Raw genomic sequence first — 18,234 nt, 5'->3', positions numbered from 1 at the left:
CGCTCAGCCTCTAAAGAGCACTGAGCATTGCTGAGGATATGACTGTATTCTGCACAAGAGCGAAGCGTTCCGTTTGGCTGGAAGCGTAAACTTCGAAAATTACTGCGGCATGCCACCATTCTGCGAAGGTCTCGGACATAGTCTCAGCATTACGACCGTGCATCAGCCACACAGGAGCCGTAAAATTGTCTAGTGTGGCATTGCACAATAAAAGACTCAATGTTCAAAAGGTAAAACATCACCACAAACGTTTCCCAGCAATTGGAAACGCATAAACGTAGCGCCGCTGAACCGTGATCTCCTGATATTGGCATAGTAATCGCCGATCCTTTGCAACCATGCGTGGTGGCAGCCCGTGGTGCGGCGTTCTTGCTAACTTGGGCTGCATGAATATCTAGAGTAATGACAGGAACACTTAAGTGGCAGTTTATGCCATGGTGGAAAGACATAGGCGATCGTTCCATATCATTGAAATAGGCGTAATGTATGTGGTGCCACATGGATAATTGCACAAAAACGAGAGTGCCACCGTCGTGGCATCTGATATCACACTGGCGCACGTGCATTGTAGCTAATCATCAAGAGCGAATAAGCATTGCTACGAGTCAATCCGTTCAGGTAGCAGTAGTCTGCGCAACGGCGATGGCTGCTATTTTTCCTAACTGTGCGCCGATTCACATTTCTTTGAAGCCTCGAAAAATGCCTTGGAATGAGTACGGTACCTCCCAGAAATATTATCAAAATAATTTTTCAAAATGACTTAGTATGAGCTTAGAAACATCCTGCATGGTATTTAGCTTTCCCACTCACCCTCAAGATTCTCTGTTCCGAAGGAGCGGAGTAGCGCCGAAGGTGTAGAGCGATGCCCTGCCTGCGGCATTACAGCAAGAGGGCCCGTCGCAGCACCTTGCAGTGGGTTCGGTATTTATGCTACGCAACAGACTAAAATACGCACAACTGCAAGTGCACAGAATGGCTCTCGTCCGCTCCAGCCTGGCTATGCTACATGGTGCAGGACTGCTTTGTCCTGCACAGATGGTAGGCAAATCCGAATTGTGCACTTCGTAGCACTCAGCCGAAGCTTAGTGCGAAGCAATGTTTAGCCAACAGTGGCTGAGAATGAGCGCTCACTGGCGGGCATTCCTTGTACATGCTAACTGCAATTCCTCTAGATGCAAGGCAAGCATAGTGCATGTGTAATCTGGGTTTAAGTTTCCCGTAGCTCGAGGCTAGTTGAGGGTTCCAGACTAATCTAAATTAGCGAGACCCAACGGCTATGACACCGTGGCCAGTTTCATTCCTACGTGGGTGGGCACGGCCAATTGTGAGCACACGATAGTCGGCTAGTGCTTATTGATTGATGTCAGCTATTGGCCAATACGAGCCATTTATGGGAATCTACTATATGATGAAATATGGCAGCCACTCGCAGCCCTGAAACAGGTGAGGAGCAGGCTTCTGTTGACAAGTGTTTGAGAAAAAGGTTAGTTTGCACTCTGCTTGTGAATCCCATGCACTGCGCACGAGTGCAAAATTTGGCTGAGATGTTTGCAGCAGCATGCTCTGTCTGTGGATTGTTGTTCACCAAGCTCGAGGGATGGTTCAGGACCCTTTAAGCTCTGTAAAGATGGGTTTGTGTGAGGCTTATCCCATGAGCGACTGTCGGGAAAGGGCATGATGCTCCTGCACTTAGCAGTGCAGAAAGGATGCTACAGCCGGGTTTGTCGAATGTCCAATGCACTGCAGGGAAAGCTCCAGAGTCGGATCACCAACAAACTCAGATTTATTTACCCTGTATACAACACATTGAGACAGTCACTGCTGCAGCAGCACAATGCACCAACACAATTGGAGATGCCCAGGCACTCGATGAGCATCAAATAATTCCAGTTGATATCAACTCATCCAGCAAGCCACTAGTCACCTGCCTCTTGGCCAAACTGATGGGCCTGCAGTCACGCTTCAAAGGACTGCATGGCTCACTAAATTGGTACACCCAGGTTCAATGGTAAAGAGTTCCTTATGCTGGCACAACAGTGCTGACATACGAGCCTTCTGTGTATCATCCAAATGTGCTACACAGGCAGCCTTATGATGTGGTGCCTCTTAGTGGCATGCCACTCGATCCCAATGGTGATTTCGAGCAGACAAGTGCAAAGCGCAGGGGCTTGCCCCCAAACTCTGCTTGGAGCATGGTTCGTGACATTCCTGCCGTTCCCAAAAGGGTCTATGAACAGGCAGACGCCCTGCTTGTGGGCTTGCCCCCGTTCTCCCTGTACGGTAAGATTCCAACGCCTCTTCTGCACAACCAAGACCATATGCTGGCAGGATGATGAATAGTAGCAGCTGGGTAAAGGTCCATTGCTATAGTTGCCATTCGCAATGTCCACAATGATGCCGGTTTTAAGGAGAAACTCCCTTCTGAGAATCGCGGGGAGACTGCACCCTGGGAGATGAACAAAACGCATGTATCTCAGTCACTTTCCCTATTGACAGTCAGCCTTGTGGCACCAACCAATTATTCCATGCCTTTTGCAAGCTTGAATGTTGTTTAACAGTCCTGCAAGCGTACTAAATGCTTCTGCAAGCAAGACAACACCTCTTCATCCAACAACGGCATGCTTGTGCCCGTGTCTGGTAACACAAAAATTAGCGGCCGGCAATAGTGTCTGAAATAAACGGCACTTGCATGCTAACAAGACGGCCTGCCCGGTACCCCAAAGGGGCTGGAAAAGGTTCCCCGTCTCAAAGAGGCCTGGACACAATGCATTCCATTACCAGCTATGGTAGGTCAGTGGCTATGGTGTTGCGCTGCTGAGCATGGGGTAGCAGGTTTGATGCTTGCCACAACAGCCGCATTTCAATGGGGGCTGGAATTCGTAAACATTCATGCATCGTGCATTAAGTGCACCTTACAGGGACACTAAATTAAAGTATTAAGTCGAGCTAGATTGAAAGATTATGCTTCTGTAATAATGAATTCATCATTCGTAGTGAAAACCGAGCCTTTGTAAGCAAGACAATGGCAAAAATGGAAAACCAGAGTGGCGCTGCCTGTGTGGACTATAGTGTTTCTCTCGTGTGATGCGTTTTGATGTTAGCGTTTCAGGTAGCTGGTGCCAACTCTCAATCTGGGAACAGGAGATAAGACGTGTACAAGCGAAGAGCCAGCAGCAACAGATGAGAGCGGCTGAACTGCTCGCAGCAAGAATGGAAGCCCCATACTGTGCACAGCGAGAGAGGGAGTGGCGAGGCACGTTTCACATATGTTTTGGAAGGTGGTGCAGCACTGGCTGCATGCCTCCGATATATATGGGGGCCTAGAGCATAGGCACTCAGCTTCCAAGTGCAGCCACTTACAGCTGCAAAGGCAGCTGTGACGTGTTTTTGCCATCTGGCAAAGGGCATGGTCCTTCCCCATGCACATTGGGGTGCAAGGACCTCGCTGGCAGGTGGCAGTGGGCAATAGCCACGTGCAGTCAGAATGTCACCTTGAACGTGCTGTGCCTCAGTGGCTAATTCCTCTAAATTTTGGTAAACTGAAAAGGTCTGATGTCTTTGCCTGATCACTCATTCAATGTGCTCCTTCCTCGTTGGAGGCTCTGGGCTCAGCAATAGAGAAAATGTATTCCCTTCCATGAAGTACTCCTGAAGAGACTTATCAGGAGCCTGTATGCAGCGCTCAAGCTCTCCCCGCATCGTACTCTTACAGTCAAGTGAGTACTTGCACAGGAAGGGCTGCACAGAACTTCTTGAGGGTTGCTGCACAGTGGCCAGAACGCCAATACCATCTAGCTGCCATGTCAGTAAGTGCAACAGAGATGACACATCAGAGCACAGTGCCAAAGATGGTCAAGAAAGAATCAAGATAATCTCTGGCACTGAGCAGGTCACCCCATTTGGTGTAGGTTGGTACGAACAACTTTACAATAGGGTGCGGACGTTTTGGAAAGGCCGAAAGTGTTTGAACTGCCCCTGAGAGCAATAGTATAGATTTGATGATGCTTTGCAACAGCGTCTGTGTGCTTGCTTCAGAGGAAGTTGTCAGTGCATTAGTGGCGCAGTCAAGTGAAGATGAAGTCTCCCAGCTTGATCAGTAGCACAGTGTGAAGAGTGATATTGGCTGGCACACCATCCTTAGAGTAAAACAGGCACCTAATGGTGTGCACCTGCCATTTTTCACAGCTTCGCTTCAGGCAGGTTTGCGTGAGCTGCTTCGGCTGCTTGTAGCCATTGTCGACAACACAGCCATGTGCTCGGTGTGTGTGCCACTGGGCGCCCTGGAACGTACCATATTTTTCCGGCTATAAGCCACCACCGTGTATAACCCACTCCCCCAATTACAGCAGTCTGGGGAAAAAAATATGCGCATATAACTGGTGAAAATAACTGCATACAACACTATGCTCAAATCTTGCAAATTCTCCATTCGCAGATGGACACCTTGTCCTGGTATCTTTGGCCAGTGACTCTGTACCCCCCCCCACTTCGGCGATGCTGATAAAGCTGGATCAATGCCTACTGTAAAAGATGCCGGCTGCGCGAGCAATGAAGCTGGTTCCAGCACCTCTCCTCTTTCCTCCTCTTTACCACTGTCAGCTGCGAATGTTGGTTGCAGCAACCGCTCCAAGCTCAAGTCCCGTGCCGCTGTCTCCGAGATTATAACAACGTCTGTTGCAATCTTGGAGGCAGGACCTGTGGTCTCTGGCCTAGACATTGGCCATACCTGCACCGGCCTCATAGTTGTCATTTCTGCTGCAACAGGAAGTACTGTCGATCACGAGCGCAGTCTCTGCGCTGAACGCAGGAAACTTCGCTTCAATGGGAAAATGAGCTATGCAGCAGGCATCTAGTAAAGGAGGCACTGGCTGGATTCACACGACAGACGTGATCACGGAAGAATCAGTCACTTGACATGTGACGTGAATTGGATCACTTAGTAACTAGTAACTAGCATTCACATGACAAAGAATGGCAGCCCGGATGGAGCAGTCCTTGCGGGGGCGATGGCGACTGAGCAAATGCAACCGAGCCGAAAATTCCAACGATGATTTGGCTCCCTGCCATATCGCGAAGTGCTTCTCAAGGACCGAGGGACCACGGGAATGAGTGATGTATGATCACGTGAAACGCACTTCACAAGCTCAAATTGTGATCAACATGCAGGGGTGGGGAAAGCGTGGAGTTCCCTAAGGTGTAAGGAAACTTTAAATGGCAGGGAACCTTGCCTAGAACTGTGGCTTTACGACAATGTGCAGCCCACTGCCGTGAGGCCACAACTCTAGGCAAAATTCACTTACAACCCACATCCCTATTTTGCTGTTCAGTTTTCTTTTATTCGGTGCAGGTTATATGCATAAAAATACATTACTTTGAAGGGAGACGTGCGAGAAAGGCTCATGGCTGTCATTTTGCAAGTTCCAAAGGGGGCCGACGCTGGCCACTGGGTTTGGCTGCTTATTTGCGTAGAAATCTGCACGTGAAATGGGAAAGTATGAGGGCTAAGAACAGCCCAAGAAGCAAGCCCAGTTTGATATCAACCCTGTTTGTCATTTTCGATGGAGAATACAACTTTATGCAGATATGTGATAGCAAGCTTTTTGCCAGATGTCTTGCTTGCTCATTTGAACAAAATTTATCAATTGCATGCCCCTAGTTCGATCCCTCTAGTCTTCATTGCTATCTAGGACTCCTTAATGCCCATGGGCCACAGTTTGAAGAATATTAACATTGTAAAATAGTCGTATAAAAAGTCTTAGTGTGCCTTACCCCATGTTCAGAGATGCCCTCTAACTTAAAGCCCATGCTTCACTTGATGTCTGGCTCAAGATAACACCTGCTGTGAACGCACCCAAGGAAAGGTAATAAGATCCTTGGAACATTCATGTCTGGCATTATCTCGAGCTGAACTTGACCAAATCGAGCATGGGATTCAGGTTAAGGTGCATTTCTGAATAAATGGGTTACTGCTTTGTTCCAAGAGGACCACAGTTTCACCTAAAAGTGCAAGTTGAAGCTGAAATAGCCATTTGTAGGGCAGGTTTGGCAGGTTTTTGAACATTTGGCATAATATCTATAAAGATCCATGTGAAACAACTTTTGGGAAAGTAAGACAAAATGGCCACCTGAAACTAAAACTGTGATGTGCTATGCCGTTCTAGATGGTGTAAGAATGAGATTGCAGATGTTATAGGCAAAGCTTTTATGTCTGCATATATCATTTGCTAGATTTTACTGTTTTTTGCATAACGTCTGTACTGCTGAAAACAAGGGGAACATGATAGACCCAGAAAGCAATGCGAAGTTCCAAATCACTCTATATTGCTCTATTTCTGTTATGTTCATATGAAAAAAGATCTGACAGACAATTGGAAAACTGCTTGAGTGCTTCATTGATATCCACAATGTATGAAACAGATTTCCAGTGTTCTTTTTTTAGTCTCTAAAATGTAAACCTTCACTTTATTTATGTACATGAAAACCTATGCAAAAGTGTCCTTGCTTATCATAGCTAAAGCGAAACTTCTTGATTGATCAAAGAATATGTAACTGTAAATGTGACTCGCAGTCATCTCTGGTGCAGTTCAGCAAGTGCAGAGTAAAATGATACACAGTGGAATTTAGGCAGTTGTTTTAGAGGAAAAGCATGACCCTTGGCGCTTTTCCATCTTTTGTGACACCACAGCATGAACATGCAGATATACAAAAATGTGCAGTCACATTTTTTGGTGGAAATTCTTAGTTTGTTTTACTAGTTTGGTCATTAAGTGTTGCATTGCATTGCTTTTCATTCCCATACTCAAATGGTTTCCTACTTTTTCTTTTTACCTAGGTTTGTGCCTGTTGTTTGTCTCCATCAAACTGGACAGGTCGTACTATTTTGCCAAGACTAAGTGGAAACTGGCAACAGCAGTGCTGTGCGTGGCACTGGGCATGTTTGTCTTTGGCCAAGTACTCACCATGTCTATAATGGACGCTGCTTCAGGTCATGGGCAGGCTGCGGACGTTCAGCTCTGTACAGTGCCAAAGATGGTTCGCCTGTATTCTTACTTCTAGTAGAAGGTCCAGTTTGAGTGACAGGGAATTTAACCACAGGTTTTACAACTCATGCTGTGGGTACTTAAAAAGTGCAACGGAAAGTCATGGATGAAGAACTCATGCTGCTCCTTTGTTGTATTACTTTGTTTTGTGGTTCTTGTATAATGTAGCCACTTGGGCTAATGTCAGGCCTTAGGTAATGCTCTGAAGTAAAAGAAGCACAATGGAATTTCATTGTATACATATACTCTGTTAGGGGCATCATGAATGCGTGAGCTAGTCTGTGTATGTTCACATCTTTCAAAGTATATGGCTACTTTGACTGTGTGAGAGCCTCCGTGATATTGTTTTAAGTGATGCCTATTTACTCATATTACGTGATATACTGTATCTAGTATAATGTATTTGCTCATCTGTCATTGGCAGGCCCTAGGCAGATTTTATTTCTTAGATTTTACCAAATGACAGTCTTCAGTGATGTTGATATTTAGCATGTGCTAAAAAAAAAAAAAGAAAAAAATTGTGTGGTTGCATTAAAGCGGTGTCTAGTGCTTGGATCATTGGCGCTAGCCCAGGTGACTGGAATACTACTACCACAGGTGTGCCCAAGGATCTGCGTCGGTGTATGCCAAGCCTTTTCACGGTACCCATCCCCTTCCATATTCCCATCTGTACCTTCTCAGCAGCGTCGTGTTTGCTTCATGCATACCAGCTAGTTGCAAAGCCTTGAAATGTCCTAGACAGCCACTGAACTTGTTCAAGCATGAAGGAAAGCAAAGCATATTTAACTATTCTGCACTCTTGAAATTCATCAAGGAGTGTGATACTGTTTTAATGTACTTGTCTTTCACTGTTATTTTTGTGCTCTGTGGGACACCAGACATTGATAAATTGATAGGGTTTATTAACATCCCAAAGGGCAACACTGGGTCTATAAAGGGCACTGTAGGCGCGAACCATTGGATTAAATTTTCCATCTGTTCTTAATATGCACCCAGAGCTCAGTATGCAAGTGTTTTTGCATTACGCCCCCATAAAATGCTTGCACCGCGGCTGAGAGAGCATCAGATGTTATAAGGAAACCTAGCAACCCCCACATGGCAAGCCATAAGTTGGTTACACACTTATGACTACTACTAGTACTGCACTGCAACCAAGGTAATAGGTCAGTTTGTCATGTGTTCAGCTTCCACATATGTTGTGCGTAAAAAAGGAATTGTGTTGCAAGTTTTGGCAAGCTGGCATTTCATGTCCGATAACACTTGCTGGGTGGGGGTGCATGTACATATACTGAGTCTTACATTTAGCAGGCAACACTGTTCATGCTTGCAGGTTTCATGGTAAAGTGTTTTAGGTCCGCAATGCTTCTGTGGTAATGACTTCACATGTTAAGATCAACATATGGTGTTGCTGTCACGAAAAGTCGTACAGCTTTCTTTTGTTATTATTATGCAGCTTGTGATATGTAGCATGCAATGGTTTGGTCACAGGTGCAAGCAATGTGCTGTGGAAGGTGTGCAAGCATGTAGCTCAGCAGGGAAAAAGAAAAAGAAAATGTACAACTCGGGTGAATTCAGTCGTAAAGCGGTTAAATATGTGAAGCACTCTGTCTTAATTTCTTCATATATTATGACTGCAATGCGAGGTGTTAATAGTGCTATGTCAGAGAATGTGATGGCTTTCATACCTTTTGCTTCCTATATGTGACAATTTTTAATTGCAAATAGTGGCAGTGCAAAAGTTGTTCTAGCTTTCACATTTTTGGCTGTGAAATATTAGTGCTATTGACAATTCGGAATGGTAAGGGGAAAGCATCCCACTATTTTTTTAAGTTCATGGGAACATACTATTCTGCTTATGGCGTACCATTTCATTGTGCTTTTGGCAGACGTGAACACATGTAAAGCAGTACATGTAGCTTGCTTCAGATTTATTATCGCCACGTTTGACATCACAGCTGCACAGAAGTGTTGCACTTTTTTTTTATGGTTGTCAAATATGCCCGCCATGTGGCTCAGTTGATATTGCCTTCTGCTGCTGAAAAGTGGTTGTGGGTTAAACTTTTGATGAGTATGGAATGCAAAAACAGCTATGTGCAATGCTCTAGTGGCACATTAAACGAGTGCCAATACAAAATAATTACCTTTTCTTGAACAGATAGCTTTTAATTCCTCAAGGCTGCAACAAGCACAGTAGAATTTCGTTATAATGAACCTGCATATAATGAACTAACTGCTCATGAAGAGAAATACTAGTCTCGATTAAATCCCGTAGGTGTCTATGTATGTTTTGTCATAATGTAGTGAAGATGGCTGTTGTAGGGGAAACAGATATATAAATGAAAAAATGTCTTCACTATATCCAGAATGACATGAATAGTTTTGTCATAGAAAATAAAGTGTGGTCACACTTACCATGGTTTTGGCACAATGTTTCAGTCACTGTGACAATTTGTGCATGCACTAGCTGTTCTAAATTCTTGTCAGTGCTTTCTTGATAGAGAAATGGTGGTAGTGTCCATATGCATGGTGATAGCAGCCTGTGAATCTGTGTCAATAAAGAGCGAATTTGTGCTCTTTTCACCAAAAATCAACCAGCTGCGCTTAGAAAATTTTTATCATTGTTACAAAATGGCAAAATCGTGAAGTGTAGCTATAGCAAAAAATTTTCTCAGCCCCGAAAACTTCACGACAATGAGGTTCTATTGTATTCACACCATCTGGAAATTTAAAATGTGCACGAAGTGCACCATGGCTTCGGCCATGTGGCAGGATGTGTAATCAAAATTGGTAGGTGGTGGTCACAGGGCAAAACACATCACTGACATGTACTACAGTGAGCAGTATGAGCGGGAACACGTGAACGCACAGCAAATAGCCTTGAAACAGAGTTAGCGTGATACGCGGATGGCGCTGTCGAAAACATAAGGGAAAGGAAGGCGCTCATCCGCTAACTGGTTGCACTCCCGCCTCGCTAGTGTTGCTACGAAACTGCAGCTGATTGCGTTTCACCGGCCGCTAGTGATAAGGCGGTTGCAGCACAGAGCATGGCAATGTGTTGCTTATAGTTCTGCGCAAGATCCCTCTCTCTCTTTTCTCTCTATGACATGCACGGAACATCTGGCAGTGATACCGGCTTGATACTATAGCGCCTGTAATAGCATTCATGCACAGGGAAAAGCAGTATTGCTTTTTATACCTATTTTGCTGTATCCTGGTTCTCGTGAACGGAGAGAAGTTGCATGCAGAAGTCGGTTGAAAAGTCTTTATTGGGTGCTTGCAACATGGCAATGAACTTTGAATGCACGTAAAAAAAGTACCCCATTATATGGGCATTAGTTTGCCCCTTTTCTTGCGTTTGGTGGGCTAATAAAGGGTCATGGCTCTGCCGGCTTGAATGATGGCCTCCATTCTTTCTGGCAGAGACTCGTAGAGAGCCTCGAGCAAGGCTGTGTCATCTTGAAGACGTTTCCACTCTTGTATAGCTTCCCACAGTTCATCAGCAGTCACCAAGTCCAAGGAGAGCATGAAAAGGTTAGCCTTCATACAAACATGCTGTATTATGTTCATGCCTGCACCCTTTGCACACCACTCAAGGTGCATTACCCCCTTTTCATCAAAAAGACGTCACGACCTTTGCTGTATGCATAGGAGACAAGTCCTGTTGGAATAGATAGTACCCACACAGGTGTGGACCATTCAATGCATATGGGATCATCTTGTGCTCCAGCAGTGTGCAATACGCCACACTCGTAAATCTCCCAGAGATTCTTGCAAAGAAACTTAGGCTGTCACTTGAAATAGCTGCCCATACGTTTACTGACGTGCATCCGCTTGCGGCCACTTCCTTGATGTTCTACGGATGGAAACGTGTGTTCTCCATGCACTACTCTTTTCTGCTGGTGCCAGTGGCTTGAGAAAGTAGATTCGTCAGAGATTACATATTTCCAATCCGCCACCCTCCAGCTGCAGTGATCGACAGCGTACTTCAGGCGAGCAGTTTTGTTAGCAGTTGTGAGAAGGGGCTTCTGAGCGGTGATGCGACTTTGGAGTGCGGATTCCCCTAATCTTGTCGTAACGTGCTGTCACTTATATTTGCCAGGTCAAGACTACTGCGCACATCCTTCGCACTTGGAAATGGCTTCTCATTGAGTGCAGCAACAATTTGTAGGTCTTGGTCCATCGAAGTGGTGCGGGGTCGCCTCTTGTGTGGTGCACCCTTAATGCATCCTTCATCTCTATATACTTGGACTACCCTGTTGATGGTCTTCAACTGGCAGCCTGTCAAGGCAGCAATGTTGCGCTGCATGTAACCTTTCTTTGACAATTCTACAACTTCTTCCTGCTTATGCAAAGGCACTCACGACATCATTAGGCGCTGAAACACAGATTACTACTTGGCACGTACAGCCGTGGTCTACTTTGTAAGCATATTCTACGTAAAAAATAATTAAACAGTTGTCTCGGTGCTCAGCCAACACCACCTAGATAAAAGCAAATCCTGTGTATCACGGCAGGCCATGTCACGGCCGATCCCTCGATATTTATGTAGCCTGATGGGTCTTTGAATGTGGCTGCGCGCTCTGATACGAACTCATATCATCGCTAGCGGCCTGTGATGCGCAATCAGCTGCCATTTCGCAGCAACATTAGCGAGGTGGGAGTGCAAACAGTTAGCGGAACTGCAGCACCCTTTCCACTTCGTTTCCGACAGCGGCCGCCGCGAATTGCCCCAAATCGGGTTCGAGGCTATTTGCTATGTGTTCGCATGTTCCCGTTCATATTGCTCACGATAGTACACCATGACTATGGCTCTGAAACCAGAGATCATTGAGTACTCCACAGGATAAGAGGGGAGAGTGAGAGCGGCTCCCTGCATTCCCAAAGAAGCAACAGCTAAGGACCAGGTTTGACCCATGTCGGATGCAGAGAAGCACAAAATGAAGGATGAAAGCGCCAATTTAGTGGCTCCCAGCCATCTTTGACGATGTAGTCATTGTCTGGCTTTCAGCCACTGCACCACACTAACATACAGGATATTGTCTCCTGCAGCTTCCTTGTAAGAGACGTCAAATGTCCTGTTGACTGTTCACTGCTTTTTTGTTGTAAATGTACAGTTGATTTGATTTTAAGGTCGAGTCATTAAATTCTTTGCATTTGTGGTAATATCCTTGTTTTGTTGCTGCTTTTAAATAGATTTTTACTTCGGGTCCTGGCCCTGTGTGTAATGCACAATAGCTTATGGGGATCATCTAGCAAAAGATAAGGTGCTCTAAATAGTGCTTCATATGGTTAGATAGTGTAAATATAAAATTTTAACTCGAGCACGAGCTGGACTAAACAATTTCATTTAGGTGCATGTTAAAGAACCCCAGGTGGTCAAAATAAATCTGGAGTTTCTCGCTATGGTATGCCTCATAATCAGATCATAATTTTGGCACGTAAAACCCCATAATTAAAAAAACATTTTGAAAAAAAATTGGAGGCATTTGTGTTTTGGGTTTCATTTAGAGAAGCCGTTCTTGCATTGGACAGTCCTATTAAAGAGTCCCCTGACAGTGTTATAGCATAGTCATTGTTTCAGGAAAAATTCTTTATGGTGGTGCACTGAATTTTCATAGCTAAATCTCTGATGCAGTGGGATAAGGCACTTCATTTTATTATTAATTTTAGACAATACTTCTTGGCGTTCACGTTTATAGATACTACTTATACTATTTTTTTGCCATCTTTGGATTTCTCAGCATTTTCCAATGCAAACTAAGAAAAAGCTTGATATTGTTTATAAATTTTATGAATGTCTCCATGTATCCAGTGTGCCAGAGACATATGAAAGACCTTAGGCATGTATAACTCTGTATATGTGGTGGAAACAAGCATTCTAGCAGCATCCCCTCCCTCACTCTTTTTCTTATGCATATGGGCCAAATGAATGCTCTGTAATGAATGGGATCATGACTGTTGTGGGCACCACAATGTACTTGCCAATTTCCTTGGTGGCTGCGATGCTCGTCTGGGGAATATACGCTCAATTGTTGGTTTGTTGAGCATTCCATATTTGAAGTCTTAGTGACTGCAGAACACAATGTTCTCTTTTGTTGAAATCATATTTTCATAATGTTATTTTAGGAGTTTTAAGAAATAGAGCATCTGTAGTGTTTTTTGCCTAGTGTGCAGTTAGAGGTTCCATCTGTGGTTTTATTTGCACTTGCCTTCAAACACTAGCTTTGTTTATAGCAATGCACACTGAGTGGGTTAGGAAAGCTTCCCATTTGCAGACATTCCTGATAACGGCTCTGGAGTTCTTTATCAAAATGTGATGTATGGTTGTATGTGTCTGGTGTTGGTGTGAAATCAGTGTTTTTACCTCCCTTCTTTTCATCTGGTGAGGAGATTGTAAATTTTTGCAAATTGATAAGTTTCCACCTTGTAACCCCAGTGTGACATAAATTTAAGGGCAACAAAGGAATGCAAAACTAGGGCTGTAAACATTGTTCCAGGTTTTTAGTGGGACTTTCAATGTGAAACTTAATGTTAATGCTTCTGGAGAAGTCTCAATGCATCAAACATGTTCGGCTCCTTCTGCTCACTGCCACAAGAATCAACACTTACAATTGGACTTGTCAACATTCCTTGATGCATGTCTAGCGATACCATGCAAAATCACCTTATTTCTGCCTACCCTGGGTAGAAAAAATATTAAGTGAGGTCTCGATATAACGAACTTCAGGGGGCTGCAATAAATTCATTATTTTGAAAGATTGTTACAGTGAAAGCCCCACAATTAACCATACCTCCCATCAACCCATCAGTTCATAAGTTGTCGCCATATGAGCTATCCACGAAAACGTCGCTGTTGGCTCTCGGCACGTGCTGCTGCTGTTTTCTATAGATTCCGCCGCCACGCACCAGCGAAGCACCATATAATAAGAGTGACGCGCAAAACAGATGCTGTCGCCAAGAAAACTACCAACACATAGGTAGCTTCATGTCGCCTCCATAGAGCAATATTTCTTGCTTTTTGTTTGTTTTTCACGTTTATTGCCGTGCACACCTCCACTGTCTCACTTGAGGTGGACAACCATGTCAAAGCGCAAGCGCGCGTAAACGACACTGACTGAAAAGTGCAAAGTGCGACCGTGTGGCATCCCCACGAGTACAAAGGTTACATTTCAGGCGTAGCTAGTATGGCCGCAGAAAGAGAAGTGGTTCTTGCTGGAGAAAGGAGGAAAGGCTGGCACTATCTTCTGCAACCCTTGTGGGAGCACGGCCCAGTGCCAGCGGGGTGGGGGAGATGGGAGTAAAGGAGATAAAAGGTAGGAGGGAGAAAGATAATGTCGCCATGGCAGTAATGGAGCAGACCGGCAGGGAGGGCCCACTGGGTTTGACCGAATGGGTGGGCCGGTGACAGACCACAGGAGGTGGTCCAGCAGAAGCTAGGTTGGGGCAGATCAGGAGGCCCGGGGTGGTGGGGTAGCCGTTAGGCTGTCCGTCTAACCAGGGAAAAGGAAGTATTCCTGCCGTGCACACGGAAGCCCCAGGTGGTGGAATTCTTGCAGGAGTCAGCCACAATGCTGCAGGTAAGCAGGACAGGCCAGCAGGAGGTGCTCGAGTGTTTCTGGGTCACCGCAGGAACCACAGGCTGGTGAGGTGATGATCCCAAGGCTACGGCGGCAGGCTGCTGTCCAATAGCAGCCAACTCTCGGGTGAAGCAGCAGCGAGGTATCCCTGCGTGGGAGGCTGTGCTGTGGAATAGGCCGTGGAGGCCAGCCCAGAGATACTAGTTTGTCTAGGTGGCAGGCGATGATGTGCCAGCGCAGCCTGTGCCTCGTGAAATCCGTAGCCGTTACAGCAGGGCTGAGGGGGACAGTGGAGTGGTGGGCACTTTTTGCAAGAGTGTCTGCCTCTTCATTGCCCGGGATCCCCACGTGCGCCAGTAACTAGTGCTCCCTGCCTCCTGCAGGGCCTATAGTCTCAAAGAGAGCCGTGCGACCCCAAGGCTAGCCCAGGTCTCTGCAGGCAGAGAGGAGCTGCCTTGGAGTTGCAGAAGATGGCTGTTGGGGTCGCTGGCAACTCCTGTGCCAATGAGTCCACACCAAGGTGGAGACCTGCTACCTCTGCTGCGGTAGAGCTTGCATGTCCTGGAAGACGGCACAGCACAGCTTGCCATTTGGTAGAGCGGGTGCAACACAGGCTGCTGTGGATGAGCCCGTGTCCGGCATCGGAATCATCGACAAAGATGTGCAGGTGGGCCCCAAGTCTCTCATGGAGGAGAGAGGCAGCTGTCTGCTGCAGGGCGCATGCTGGGGAGCATCTCTTGGAGACACCTGGCAGCTCCGTGGTGATGAGGACTGGTGGTCTCTGTGGTGGGGGTGGCTGTACAGCATTTGCTTGTCCCCTACGACTTCCTCATAAGTCACATAGCCACCCCAAGTGTGATGCAGGCCGGGAGCATAGGTGAGTCAGGAGGGCTTGACCGTCTGCTGCATGGTGCAGGCGATCAATGTGTCGTAGCCCCTGTTGCAGGAAGAGTAGTGACAGGGGCCAGGCACCTGCCTCGGCAAGAGTGGTGGCCACTAGAGAGGTTTGAGGAATGCCAAGGCAGAGCCGTACTGCTGACCGATGCTCCAGCTTCTGAAGACGGGGTGGGGGCAGTTCCACCAGAGGGAGGGCATACAGCAGCCGTGAAGTGGCTGCAGCTTCAAAGAGCTGTAGGGCCCACCTGGTGGTACAGCCCTGTCCACGGGCAAGAGGCTGTGAGATTGCCTTGCGGACCTGAAGTGTCTGAGCGTACAGGGCCTTGGCAGCTAGCAGCCAGGTCAGCCGATGGTCAATACGCAGCCCCAGGTAGGTGAATGCCATGCTCCATGGGATCTGGACGCCCTCCAGGCACAGCCGGGCAGCTGAGCTATGGGCCACTGCGAAACGCGAAAGAGGCGTGCTCAGAAAGAAGGAAGAGGCGCAGCTCCATTGCTGGGCAACACTTTCCTGGGCGGAGTATGCGCTCGCAAAAACTGATGCATCGTCACCTCCGCTCGCCCCCATATATTTTTTACCTTGGTCACCCTCTCAGGTTTTCTGAACCCCATGTGCCGCGACGTCCGCTCTGCGCCTCGTCGTCTGCTAGCCTACTGTTTTGGCTACCGTGAAGGATACACGGAAATCTAAGAATCCCTAGATTTTTTAATATTAGTTCGTATTACTGAGGCGTTGTTAACATCACAGGTAAACTGAATAACGATTGTTATTCTGAAAAGTTCGGTATTCTGAAGATGGTAGTACCGAAATATTTTTACATTGAATCTATAAGAAGTCAGCAGGGGATTTCTGATAAGTTTGTTAATCTGAAAAGTTCGTTAATGTGGTGTTCGTAGTAACGAGGGCAGGCACAACTTTGAAAACAGAAATGTGGCATATGCCTTAGTGACACTGTTCTTTGTTTTCATTTTGTGTCTTACTGTGGTTCAAGCATGTTGATATATTCTCTGTGGAACAGTATGGTCAAATGCCTGCTGTTGAAGTAGATGACTGTTGAAAATAGTTGTTTCCTGCATTCTTGTCCTTGTGGCCAAAGGCACACAAAAGGTCTGCTGGCCCTGCTTGCATGATTCGCTGTGTGTAGGATTACAACCACATAGGCTTGGTCAAAGTGAAATGAGAAATGTTTTAATCACCTGTTGCTAGTTCTATATTCTGATTGCGGCTGCACATTCAAGGTTTATGTACTTTGTCAGGGAAATTTGGTGAAATTTGTTTGGCAAAGCCATAGGTTAATTACCAAATGCAATTAATTTCTTGGTGCCGTGAGCAAAAAATGAGCCCATGGAAAGTGCGCCAAGCTCTGCGTTAGCTTTAGGCTAGTGGTATGCATGAGATAACAAATTTGTATTTTTCGATATTATCAGCACTGTTTTGTAGAAGCCACATTCTACAGTTGGCCAGAAATGCAGCTCTTTATCAAAGACCCATGCAGTGACTCACATTCTCCTCAATTTTTCAACAGTCTGTAGTATGACTGTGGGAGTTCAGACTGTGTTATAAGCTGCTATGGCCATTGCATTTGACCTAACCTGTAACCGAGCAGCACTGCGATGCCCATTCTGTGATGTAGTGCATGCCATAGTTTGTTTTGGCCAGTTATCCTATGTTTATCATTGCTGGAAGGAACACAAGTGGGCATGGCTTTGCATACTATCAGCATTGCCTAATGATTTGCAGTGTATAAGTGCAGTGCAAGCATGTTTGGTGTTGATTCATTCCTATTATGTGCATTACATCACACAAGCCATAGGCACAATCTCCTTTGCTCATCTGCCTCATGCTGTATGTCACGTGGAAGCTGTGTGCAGGTGGATATCTTATTGACCCAAACTCAAGTGAACATTAGTCATAATGGAAGTGTTTTTTTTTTTTTTTTTTTTTTGCCCATGCACTTTCATTTACTTGCAGTAAAATTTGCGAAAAAGGGGGGGCGGTTAATAGTGTAATAGTGGCATCTTTCATTTTCCTGTTTGTTTATATTGAGATTTGTGAAAATTGGCTACACTTGCATGTTATTTTGTGTGTTTCCACTTGCATGTAGTGTCCAGGCAGATTCCATGAGACAAAAAGCACGCAGCCACCAGCATGCAAGTGCTGTGGTGATGTGATGCTTGCAAGGTGTATATATATTCTTGGCCATATGTGCACTGCTCATCTGTTAAGCCATGCTGATAGTATGCAGACAAGTGCTTCCGTGTTCCCGCCAGCATGACCAAGGCATTGCATCATGTTAGTCCCGCCATGTTTGCATGCCACATACAAGTGACTTCAATCTCGCAACTCTCTGTATTGGTGACATTGTCGCTCTGGCTGCAGCAGTGACCCAGTTTCAAATAAGTTTCAGATCTGTTTTATTTCATTGAGTAGCATTAAATGAATAGCATTGTAAAATAACATTTTCATTCACTCGTGAACTGTAAACACTTATTTTGCGCACAAAATTATTGTAATTGTAGCTGTGCAGCAGTCACTGTTTCACCATAGTCAAAATGTGCAATAGTAAATACTGTGGTTGCATTCTTTATTTCTTGGGAGAAGTGATATTTAACCATATTTTCAGCTGTTATATATGTGTATGTGTGTGTGTGAATGTGGGCACATTCTTCATGTGGCTAAAATGGTGTTTGGAAATAAAGACATATTTTTTAAACAACCA

General features: G+C 45.7%; 1 protein-coding gene across 1 annotated transcript in view; it reads left to right on the top strand.

Moving 5' to 3' along the window:
* Positions 1-18,234, top strand: part of LOC126545700 (sodium-coupled neutral amino acid transporter 7-like) — a 46,591-nt gene extending 28,357 nt beyond the window's left edge. Inside the window, exon 8 of the mRNA XM_050193653.3 lies at positions 6,833-18,234. Within this exon, the coding sequence (XP_050049610.2) occupies positions 6,833-7,056 (224 nt within the window). The 3' untranslated portion in view covers positions 7,057-18,234. The remainder of the gene's footprint in view (positions 1-6,832) is intronic.

The sequence above is a fragment of the Dermacentor andersoni genome, chromosome 1 (assembly GCF_023375885.2).
Source record: "Dermacentor andersoni chromosome 1, qqDerAnde1_hic_scaffold, whole genome shotgun sequence".
NCBI lineage: Eukaryota > Metazoa > Arthropoda > Arachnida > Ixodida > Ixodidae > Dermacentor > Dermacentor andersoni.
This window is presented reverse-complemented; position numbering and strand designations above follow the sequence as displayed.